The sequence below is a fragment of the Culex quinquefasciatus genome, chromosome 3 (genome assembly GCF_015732765.1).
Source record: "Culex quinquefasciatus strain JHB chromosome 3, VPISU_Cqui_1.0_pri_paternal, whole genome shotgun sequence".
In the NCBI taxonomy this organism is placed as follows: Eukaryota; Metazoa; Arthropoda; class Insecta; order Diptera; family Culicidae; genus Culex; species Culex quinquefasciatus.
The window spans coordinates 200,988,261-201,000,566 of record NC_051863.1 but is presented as its reverse complement, the minus strand read 5'-3'; the positions used below and the strand labels follow the sequence as shown (position 1 = coordinate 201,000,566).

Genomic DNA, 12,306 nt, shown 5'->3' with positions numbered 1-12,306 from the left:
AGAATGACCAAAATGACCAACATGACCAAAATGACAAATATGACAAAAGTTACTAAAATGCCCAAAATGACAAAAATAACCAAAATAATCGAAAGGACCAAAATGATTAAAATTCCCAAAATGGCAAAAATTACTAAAATGACCAAAATGACAAATATGACAAAAATTACAAAAATGACTAAAATGACTAAAATGACCAAAATAACCAAAATAACCAAAATAACCAAAATAATCAATATGACCAAAATGACCGAAAGGACCAAAATGACAAAAATAACCAAAATGATAGAAATGACCAAAATAACAAAAAATGACAATTTTGGTCATTTTGGTCATTCTGGTCATTTTGGTCTTTTTTTAATTTTTGTCATATTTGTCATTTTGGTCATTATGATCATTTTGGTCATTTTGATTATTTTAATCATTTTGGTCCTTTCGGACATTTCGATCATTTTGGTTATTTTTGTCAATTTTTGGTCCTTTCGGTTATTTTGGTCATAATGACCATTATGGTCATTTTGATCATTTTGGTTATTTTGGTCATTTTGGGCATTTTTGTAATTTTGGTCATGTTGGTCATTTTGGTTATTTTGATCATTTCGGTTATTTAGGTCATTTTAGTCATTTTTGTCATATTTGTCATTTTGGTCATTTTAGTAATTTTTGTCATTTGGTAATTTTGATCATTTTGGTCCTTTCGATCATTTTGGTTATTTTTGTAATTTTGGTCCTTTCAGTCATTTTGGTCATTTTGATCATTTTAGTCATTTTGATCAATTTGGTCATTTTGATCATTTTGGTCATTTTGGTCATTTTGGTAATTTTTGTCGTATTTGTCATTTTGGTCATTTTATTATTTTTTGTCATTTGGTCATTTTAAATAATTTTGGTCCTGTCGGTCATTTCGATCATTTTGGTCATTTTGGTCATTTTGATCATTTTGATCATTTTGGCCATTTTGGTCATTTGGTCATTTTGATCATCTTGGTCATTTTGGTCATTTTGGCCATTTTGGTCATTTTGGTTATTATGGTCATTTTGGTCATTTTTGTCATATTTGTTGTTTTGGTCATTTTAGCATTTTTTGTCATTTGGTCATTTTGATCCTTTCGGTCATTTTGATCATTTTGGTCATTTTTGTCATTTTGGTCCTATCAGTCATTTTGGTCATAATGACCATTAGGCCCATGCAAATATTTTAAAAAGTTTTTGTCCCTCGGCCCTGGCCGAGGTCAAGGGGGGGGGCAAAAAAATAAAAAAATATAAAAATTTAAATAACATGCCATAGTCTTCACATTTAAATGAAAAAAGTGTTTTAAAATGCATTTTACACTAGTTCAGTTGTTTTGCGATCATTAGTTTTCAAAAAATCTAAGATCTGACAAAATCAAAAAATGTATCGAAAAAAAAGATTTTGCATCGAAAATTTTCAAAAAATCTTAAGATTTTTTAATATACCCAAACATGCTAAAAATGATTTTAAACGCAGGAGAATATATTTTAATTTGATTTCAGTTGGTTGCACTAGAATTTTCATTGAAATTTTGAAGTTTATTGTAAAAATATTTTTTTTGCCCCCTGATTTTTCGGACCAATTTTGAAGGGGGTGACAAAAACTTTTAAAAATATTTGTACCAGCCTTATGGTCATTTTGATCATTTTGGTTATTTTAGTCATTTTGATCATTTTGGTTATTTTGGTAATTTTGATCATTTGGTCATTTGGTTATTTTGGTCATTTTTGTCGTATTTGTCATTTTGGTCATTTTAGTATTTTTTGTCATTTGGTCATTTTAAATCATTTTGGTCCTGTCGGTCATTTCGATCATTTTGGTCCTTTCGGTCATTTTGGTCATTTTGATCATTTTGGTCATTTTGGTCATTTTGGTCATTCTGGTTATTTTGGTAATTTTGGTCCTTTCGGTCTTTTCGGTCTTTTTGGTCCATTCGGTCATTTTGGTCATTTTGGTCATTTTTAGTCATTTTGGTCATTTTAGTCATTTTGGTCATTTTGGTCATTTTAGTCATTTTAGCCATTTTGGTAATTTTGATCAATATGGTCATTTTGGTATTTTTTTTGTAATTTTTGTGATTTTTGTAACTTTGGTCATATTTTTCATTTTGGTCATTTTTGTCTTTTTTGTCATTTGGTCATTTTGATCCTTTCGGTCATTTCGATCATTTTGGTTATTTGTGTCATTTTGGTCATAATGACCATTTTGATCATTTCGGTTATTTTAGTCATTTTGATTATTTGGTCATTTTGGTTATTTTGGTCATTTAGGTAATTTTTGTATATTTGTCATTTTGGTCATTTTAGTAATTTTTGTCATTTGGTCATTTTGATCATTTTGGTCCTGTCGGTCCTTCGATCATTTTGGTATTTTTTTCATTTTGGTCCTTTCGGTCATTTTGGTCATTTTGATCATTTTGGTCATTTTTGTCATTATGATCATTTTGGTCATTTTAGTCATTTTGGTCATTTTGGTCATTTTAGTCATTTTAGTCATTTTGGTCATTATGGTCATTTTGGTAATTATGGTAAGTTTTTGTAATTCTTTGTAATTTTTGTGATTTTTGTAATTTTGGTCATATTTGTCATTTTGGTCATTTTAGTCATTTTTGTCATTTGGTCATTTTTGTCATTTGGTCATTTTTGTCATTTGGTCATTTTGATCCTTTCGGTCATTTCGATCATTTCGGTTATTTTGGTCATTTTGGTCATTTTGGTTATTTTGGTTATTTTAGTAATTTTTGTCATTTGGTCATTTTGATCATTTTGGTCCTGTCGGTCCTTTCGATCATTTTGGTATTTTTTTCATTTTGGTCATTTCGGTCATTTTGGTCATGATGACCATTATTTTGATCAATTTGGTTATTTTGGTCATTTTGGTCATTTTTAGTCATTTTGGTCATTTTGGTCATTTTAGTCATTTTAGCCATTTTGGTATTTTTTTGTAATTTTTGTGATTTTTGTAACTTTGGTCATATTTTTCATTTTGGTCATTTTTGTCTTTTTTGTCATTTGGTCATTTTGATCCTTTCGGTCATTTCGATCATTTTGGTTATTTGTGTCATTTTGGTCATAATGACCATTTTGATCATTTCGGTTATTTTAGTCATTTTGATTATTTGGTCATTTTGGTTATTTTGGTCATTTAGGTAATTTTTGTATATTTGTCATTTTGGTCATTTTAGTAATTTTTGTCATTTGGTCATTTTGATCATTTGGGTCCTGTCGGTCCTTTCGATCATTTTGGTATTTTTTTCATTTTGGTCCTTTCGGTCATTTTGGTCATGTTGATCATTTTGGTCATTTTGGTCATTTTGGTCATTCTGGTTATTTTGGTAATTTTGGTCCTTTCGGTCTTTTTGGTCCATTCGGTCATTTTGGTCATTTTGGTCATTTTTAGTCATTTTGGTCATTTTAGTCATTTTGGTCATTTTGGTCATTTTAGTCATTTTAGCCATTTTGGTAATTTTGATCAATATGGTCATTTTGGTATTTTTTTTGTAATTTTTGTGATTTTTGTAACTTTGGTCATATTTTTCATTTTGGTCATTTTTGTCTTTTTTGTCATTTGGTCATTTTGATCCTTTCGGTCATTTCGATCATTTTGGTTATTTGTGTCATTTTGGTCATAATGACCATTTTGATCATTTCGGTTATTTTAGTCATTTTGATTGGTCATTTTGGTTATTTTGGTCATTTAGGTAATTTTTGTATATTTGTCATTTTGGTCATTTTAGTAATTTTTGTCATTTGGTCATTTTGATCATTTTGGTCCTGTCGGTCCTTCGATCATTTTGGTATTTTTTTCATTTTGGTCCTTTCGGTCATTTTGGTCATTTTGATCATTTTGGTCATTTTTGTCATTATGATCATTTTGGTCATTTTAGTCATTTTGGTCATTTTGGTCATTTTAGTCATTTTAGTCATTTTGGTCATTATGGCCATTTTGGTAATTATGGTAAGTTTTTGTAATTCTTTGTAATTTTTGTGATTTTTGTAATTTTGATCATATTTGTCATTTTGGTCATTTTAGTCATTTTTGTCATTTGGTCATTTTTGTCATTTGGTCATTTTGATCCTTTCGGTCATTTCGATCATTTCGGTTATTTTGGTCATTTTGGTCATTTTGGTTATTTTGGTTATTTTAGTAATTTTTGTCATTTGGTCATTTTGATCATTTTGGTCCTGTCGGTCCTTTCGATCATTTTGGTATTTTTTTCATTTTGGTCATTTCGGTCATTTTGGTCATGATGACCATTATTTTGATCAATTTGGTTATTTTGGTCATTTTGGTCATTTTTAGTCATTTTGGTCATTTTGGTCATTTTAGTCATTTTAGCCATTTTGGTAATTTTGATCATTATGGTCATTTTGGTATTTTTTTGTAATTTTTGTGATTTTTGTAACTTTGGTCATATTTTTCATTTTGGTCATTTTTGTCTTTTTTGTCATTTGGTCATTTTGATCCTTTCGGTCATTTCGATCATTTTGGTTATTTGTGTCATTTTGGTCATAATGACCATTTTGATCATTTCGGTTATTTTAGTCATTTTGATTATTTGGTCATTTTGGTTATTTTGGTCATTTAGGTAATTTTTGTATATTTGTCATTTTGGTCATTTTAGTAATTTTTGTCATTTGGTCATTTTGATCATTTGGGTCCTGTCGGTCCTTTCGATCATTTTGGTATTTTTTTCATTTTGGTCCTTTCGGTCATTTTGGTCATGTTGATCATTTTGGTCATTTTTGTCATTTTGGTCATTTTGGTCATTTTAGTTATTTTGGTCATTTTGGTCATTTTAGTCATTTTAGTCATTATGGTCATTTTGGTAATTATGGTAAGTTTTTGTAATTCTTTGTAATTTTTGTGATTTTTGTAATTTTGGTCATATTTGTCATTTTGGTCATTTTAGTCATTTTTGTCATTTGGTCATTTTGATCCTTTCGGCCATTTCGATCATTTCGGTTATTTTGGTCATTTTGATCATTTGGTCATTTTGGTCATTTTGGTCATTTTGGTTATTTTGGTCATTTTAGTAATTTTTGTCATTTGGTCATTTTGATCATTTTGGTCCTGTCGGTCCTTTCGATCATTTTGGTATTTTTTTTCATTTTGGTCATTTCGGTCATTTTGGTCATGATGACCATTATTTTGATCAATTTGGTTATTTTGGTCATTTTGGTCATTTTTAGTCATTTTGGTCATTTTGGTTATTATGGTCATTTTGGTCATTTTAGTCATTTTGGTCATTTTGATCATTATGGTCATTTTGGTATTTTTTTTTTGTATTTTTTGTGATTTTTGTAACTTTGGTCACATTTTTCATTTTGGTCATTTTTGTCTTTTTTGTCATTTGGTCATTTTGATCCTTTCGGTCATTTCGATCATTTTGGTTATTTGTGTCATTTTGGTCATAATGACCATTTTGATCATTTCGGTTATTTTAGTCATTTTGATTATTTGGTCATTTAGGTAATTTTTGTATATTTGTCATTTTGGTCATTTTAGTAATTTTTGTCATTTGGTCATTTTGATCATTTTGGTCCTGTCGGTCCTTTCGATCATTTTGGTATTTTTTTCATTTTGGTCATGATGACCATTATTTTGATAAATTTGGTTATTTTGGTCATTTTTGTCATTGTGGTCATTTTAGTAATTTTTCTCATTTGGTCATTTTGATCATTTTGGTCGAAATGACCATTTTGGTCATTTTGATTATTTTGGTAATTTTGGTCATTTTAGTCTTTTGTTTTTTTGGCAAAAAAATATTTATTTTGCCATGCCGCGTGGGTCTTGTTGTGCCTTCTTTTGTATATTTCACCAGCAGTGATTTTTTTTTTTCGTCGAAATCTTGGTAAGCAGTGAGACAACGTGGTTGATAAATTATTATTTTTAGTTAAAAATGATTTATTTTTTATGGGAAAATTTATCTTTTGTTTAGTGCGTTTATAACCCTGTAAATTGTTAAGAGTATTCCTATATCGTGTCGTTGATCGGAGAGCACGACGTATGAAATTGTGGGTAGAATGTTAAAATTCCTATTGCTTTATTAATATACCAGTTCTATATCATCATTGATCGAAAGGTACGCTGACGGTTGGGTCGTCGAGTAAATCGTGATGAAAAGTTGTATTGACTAATAAAGTAGCAACCAAGGCAGTCAGCCATGCCCATGCTCATGGAAACTAATTAAAACCCAAAAGCAGTTAACCTTTATCTTAAAATCAACAAAAATACATAAAGGTAGGGTTACTTCATGGATATTTCGAAACAGTAACTTTTTTTAAAGATATAGAATAACTAGGATTTTATTTGTTTCCATTTAAAATACATGCTGAATATTCTTGTACGAAGCTATACATATTTTTAAAATACTTTCTTTGTTCGTTAAGCGGTCGAATGTTCGTTTTCATACCAACCATTTGTGCGCTACTAACTTTTGGAAAAAAATGTGTCGGAATAATCAACTTGGGAAACATCACTTAATTCTAATAAATGACCAACATGAAATGCATTCGATTACTGAAACAGTTAAGATAGGAAGAGTTGATTTCGATAAAGAGTTATACAAATCAAATTAGTATGCACTACCATCACCTCTTTTTTTTTCTTTTTAAGGAAAGAACTCATTCCGTCTGAAATCACAGTTTTATATTTTTTCCCAGCATCTTATGTTCAAATCTTTAATACTTATTATTATTCCGATCAGTTAGTTAAAAAAAGTTAAAATGAAAACAGCTAACAGTAAGGCATACGAGTAATTGCACTTTAATCTATTATTTTTACAAATTTTATTCCATTTTTAGGATTTGCTAAAATAAAACATTTTAACGCTAATCTCGGCTCATTTGATTAAAGCCTGTTAACATGCAATTTTCCTTACAATCACCTAAAAAGCTCTGAAAATTCAATCCTTTAGCCGGGACTGATTGCGACTCATCTCCGAATCGGCACGGATCCGGTTGAACGCATCGGTTTTCACGAAATCAACGGTAGTGTACGGGGTGCGTGCGACGGCCGGCGGTGCCAGCAGACTGTTGTTTGCTCCGGAACCGGACGCGCTGATACCGTTGCTGGCGAGCGCTCCACCGTGATGGCCTCCTGCGCCTGTCGTCACGCCGTCACGAGTTCCTGCCCCTGCCGAAATGCCGCCCCCAGCGGACGACAGGCTGCTGTTTGGTCCGTGCGATTTTTGCGGACTGTTTGAGTGGTCCAGATCCAGGTACTGGAGCCGGTCGTCGTTTTTGCCAGGAGTGCGGGGGGAGATTCCAGATACGAGCTGGAAAAGTTATGCGTTTTAGACTTGTCAGTTTTATTTGTGAGTTTTAAGTTGTAATCGCACCTGTGAGCCATGCTCCTGAGTATTTCCGTAGACGTTTTCGTTGTGATTTTGAAGATTCAGCGACATAGGTCCTCCCTTACGGCGCATTGAGTTGGTGCCAATCTGTAGAGAAAAATGAATGTTTTGAATTGTCACGGTAAAACGGAACATTCGCTTACCTTTGGCGTGGTTGGCTTTCTGGTTCTGTCCACGGTCGGAGGAGGATTTTTCGGAATTCCGGGAGTGGCAGGAGGAGCAACCGTTGCAGCAGCGACGGCAACCTGTTTCAGCCCCTGGGAAACACTCTCAACGGATTTGGTAATGTCCACCGAGGATTTCGGCTTCAAGTTGCGATTGATAGCCGGTGCGTCCCCCTAAGAAAGTAAAGAAACAATTAGACTTAATTTTACTCAAAATATCTCAAGCATTTACCTGCTCGCTGAAATCAAACCGAAACACGTTGCCCTCAATTCGTTGGGGAGCGGCGTTGCTGTAGCAGTGAGGTCTGGTACGACCCAGCGTTCCGCATTGGCTGCCCGCTTCGCTCATCATCAGATTTGGCGTGCTGGATGCCACCAAGTCACACTGGCTTAACGGGGACAACAGGTCGGCTTCCGACAGGTGCATGCTGCTTCCGGCGTACTGGCCAGGCTGGTGCGACCGAGGAATGTCGTAGAATTGTTCCACGCACTGGAATGTTAGGATCAGTTTGAGGCTAAAAAATGTGTGCAAACCTGACTTACCGAACTGGCGTCCTTTGGTCCGATCGCCGGAGATGCGTTCTCCGTATCCGACGAGTGGGTTTCCTTGTGCCTGTAAATGAAAAGATTTGTTAGTTGACAATCGTTCAGTTGGGCTACTTAATGATAAAAGTTACTTTTCAATACTGTCCAGTATGAGACTGGTTCGCTTTGGCGGCCTCGGGGGAGCCGGTTTCGCTGCTGCAGCTGCTGCTTTTTCCTGGTCCTCTTGAGATACCTTTGCGAATCGTTGAACATACTTCCATCCGATGGCATCGTTCTCAATGGAACTGTCCGACGGGCGAGTGCTGCGGTCCTTTGTCGCCGGTATCTGCTCCGAACCCGTTGCCGTCCATTCGTCGTCGGTGAAAACACTCTCGGAGTCCGACGGACTTGATTTGCCACTGCGAGAAGCTTTCGAGCCAATTGAGTTGGTCCCGGCTGGGCCAGACCACTTAAATTGTTTCTTTTTGGCGAGTAAGGTTGTTCGTGATTGATGAGATTGAATCCAATGTTGGTGTGGCTGCGTGGAGTGTCGTAAAATCGCGGATCCAACGAGTTCAACGGAGTAATGGGCGAGTGCAGCATCGGACTGCCCGAGAAGCACTCACTGATTGGAATGTACGGTCCAGATGAGGTGCTTAGCGCGGGCGAGGGCTGTTCGGTTCCACTTTCAAACACTGCCGTGCGTTCGTTTAGTTTGAGATTTTCCGGAATCTTTTTACCAGATCCACCTGCAGCGGCGGCCGTCAGTTTTTGACAGTCCGTGTTGAGTGACTGAGTTCGCATGTGGTTCACCATGTGTGCATGCCCGGAGTGACTCTTTTCCGGCGATGACGGTTTACCACGAAGAGACTGTGAACGCTCGATTGTTCCCAGGTTGGAGTATGCTTCGCAGTTGTTATTTCTAAAATGGAATCAATTGATTAAAATACACTAGATCTGGATTTTCGAATTACTTTACCTCAACGGTTGATTCTGAGCGTGACCTAATTTAGCTTCACAGATTATGGTTTCCCTGTTGGAGTATTCCGAGCCTCGATAGTTCATGACCTCATCGTTCTGGTAGGTTCCGTACGGATTGTACGTTGCATTGGACATCACAGATTGTCTCGGTTGTGGCTGCTGTTGTTGAATGTGCTGCTCTTGGCCAGCTTCGCCGGTGGTCGAATGCAGCAGCGTGATCTCGGTATCATTAGAAACGTCCTGCTGGTGATCCACGGAGGCCATATTGATGGCATCGATGTTGTAATACGGCCTCTCTTCTTCCACCGTTTGTGTCTCCTGCAAGTTACACACCTGACAGATACAGTTGACCCAACCGCGCATATCTTCCTCGGTGTCCGCCGCCAGATAGTAGGTTCTCGTGGGTGTTTTCACATCAAACATGTGGGCGTATTTTTCCTTTTGTCGATCCAGCCGCAATCCAGCATCCACCTGTTCGCACTGGTCCAGATCGATGATCCCCTTCAACTTCCGGCACTTGCGGTCGGTGTAATACTCTAAGAAAAACTGTCCGGGTAGCTCGCCTTGCTTCAACGTAAACCAACGACGTCTCCATCGCTGCGAGCGCGAACGGAACAGACAGCAAGAAGGAAAAAATAAACACAGGAAGAGGAACGGTTTAAATTACGCCTATGACAATGTTTCGCACAGAATCGTGGAAGCAAAATGTAAAAAGAGGGACAATCGTCTTCGTCTATCGGTCGCCACAATCGGAGAACCACAAATGGAAATCTAGGCAAGAACAGAAAACGTGCCTTGCGTACAATGCATTGTGTCAGCGTAATACTGATAAGTTTGAATCTCACTGCATGAATCACGGACCGGTTGTTTGCTTGTCTGCTGTACGACAAATCAGCACACAGCGGAATACTAATTAATCACAGTTTTAAAATTAAGCCAGAGGTTTCTTTCAAATTTAAGCAGAAAAAAAATCTATCCTTCGAACCGGATTTGAACCAGTGACCTATGGATTACTGCTCGCTGTTAAAGTCTTGTCAAATGACCATCTACAGTCCACCGCTCTACCAACTGAGCTATCGAAGGCAACTTGCTTGAGCGACTTAAACATTGAATCAGCTGACTTGCTTTCAAGTCGCCACCACCACCACCACCATCGACCATGAACGGAGCCATAACATAAATTTGCTGCAGCAGCATAATCAGAAAAGTGGGGAGACACAGAGCAAAATTAAAAATATCAGATGGTGGTGAACGAAAGCGAAGCCACTCACAAGCAGTCATTCACTTGTGCGCTCACTTGAGCTCTCTTAGAGAGAGATAAAAATAGTGTGGTAAAGCTAGTATGATTCTAACATTTAACATTCCAGCAAAAGCATTTTGTGTACTTTGTGCACCACATTAATAACAAACTTGTAAGAGGACCAAAACGAGAATTATTACCGAAGATCAAGCAAAGCATAGAAAGAAACTTGAGTGGTCTGATAGCCAATCGTTTTTAATTATGTTGTTTAGGGTTCACTTTCATTTTTGATTTTTAATTTGATTTCGATCACTTTTACACTTTTATACCATAAATTCCAAGCCTTATTGAAACATTTTAAATTTCCTGTGAATATTCGAAATGCATATCAAGGAAAAGATTATAAATTTGGTCTAAAAACATCTCTTTCTGGAATTTGAACTTGAGTCGCAAACCCAGCCCCATTCTTGCAAATATTTATACTTTAAAATAAGAACTAATAAACAAAGTGCACCAACGAAAAGGAAAAAAAATAATGCCGTTATGACTCACCGCTCGCCAGATTCGCTTCGTCGGAGGCGATTTGATCAGCCAGCCTTCGTGATAGACTTCTCTGCCATTATTCGTCGTCATCTGGACTTTTGCTGCTGCTGCTGCTGCTGCTACTAACTTCTCAGGTCTTTTCCGCGATCTGGTGCTGAAGCTGTGCTGATGTTCTTTTTGCCTCTCCTCTCTCTCGTTCGTTCGTCTTGTTCCAGATCTTTGCCGCACCCCGTACACCCTTCCGCACCGGCAGCACCAGCCGACTAACTTGTCCTAATGTGTATTTGCGTAATTTTGATGATTTTGCTGTTCTGGTGTGTGAACAGAAGAATACACACAGAGAAAGAGAGAACTCAACTTCCCGGAGGTTGAGATTCGGTTTGCGACCACCCACGCCTTAATATTCTTTTCCTCGTTTGATCTTGATAAAAACACTTACACTACCCTCCTTGAAAACATAAACAATGCAGTTTAGTGCTGTTCTAATGCTGACTGCTATGCGGCAAATCTCTTCCGCAAATGCCTTTATTTATGCTCCAGAACACTCAAGACAAAGTGAGGAATTTTTACAGCGCTACTTCTCACTCGCTCACTCACACAAACCCCAACACCTCCACCCTCACCCGACGGTCCACAAACACGGCTGAACAATAATGCCTCCAAACCACTACTAAACACACAGCATTGTTAGAATTTAATTTCGTACTATCATCCCTGAACACTGATTCGTGGAAACAAACTAAATTAACAGCATTTTTGGCACTAAAATCACGGCAAAACAGCAAAACACTCGGGATAACATTAAAAGATGGCGATATGCAATATGCTGCTGCAGAAACGTCAAACGATATAAAAGGGGTGGCGACAGGGTTGCCAGGAACCTGGAAGCTGACACTGAAGCACTGAGAAAAAAATATGTGCAAAATCAGCTACTAGACAATAATTTATTATTAATAATTTAATAATTATTAATAAAATGAAACTAAATTTTTCAAACTGGTCCGAAAGTCAGTTAAGAGCGAGTTTTTCACCAATGTGGTACCAAGGTCGTATCGAGGTGCTCCGATTTGGATGAAACTTTCAGCGTTTGTTTGTCTATACATGAGATAAACTCATGCCAAATATGAGCCCTCTACGATAAAGGGAAGTGGGGTAAAACTGGCATTGAAGTTTGAGGTCCAAAAAACATAAATAAATCTTAAAATGGCTCGGATTTCCGTAAAACATCATCAATTCCAACTCTCTTAATTGCATTCGAAAGGTCTTTTGAAGCACTTCAAAATTTGCCATAGACATCCAGGATTGGTTTGACTTTTCTCATTGCTTTTGCATATTACCGAGCATATTACTGTTCAAAATGGATTTTTTTTTAAACCCTAATATCTTTTTGCAACAGCCTCCAACACCCATACTTCCATAGGTCAAAAGTTAGGGATTTTCATGGAATATGTATAAGCCTCTACGAAATCAACTTTTTGGCCAA

The 12,306-nt window shown here is 36.4% G+C and overlaps 1 protein-coding gene and 1 non-coding gene across 2 annotated transcripts; both read right to left on the bottom strand.

The window, feature by feature from the left end:
* Positions 1-6,629: 6,629 nt before the first annotated feature.
* LOC6032814 (protein daughter of sevenless) lies at positions 6,630-11,663 on the bottom strand. Its single transcript, XM_038262675.1, is given in 10 exon segments — positions 6,630-7,292; positions 7,356-7,457; positions 7,514-7,708; positions 7,767-8,024; positions 8,078-8,147; positions 8,212-8,491; positions 8,494-8,981; positions 9,039-9,637; positions 10,833-11,271; positions 11,530-11,663. Coding segments are annotated over 9 exon segments (2,445 nt in total). The 5' UTR covers positions 10,914-11,271; positions 11,530-11,663; the 3' UTR covers positions 6,630-6,920.
* On the bottom strand, positions 10,016-10,123 carry Trnay-gua. The gene is made up of 2 exons: positions 10,087-10,123; positions 10,016-10,051 (listed from the first exon to the last, which is right to left on the bottom strand). It is a non-coding gene; the product is annotated as a tRNA-Tyr (tRNA).
* Positions 11,664-12,306: the final 643 nt, after the last annotated feature.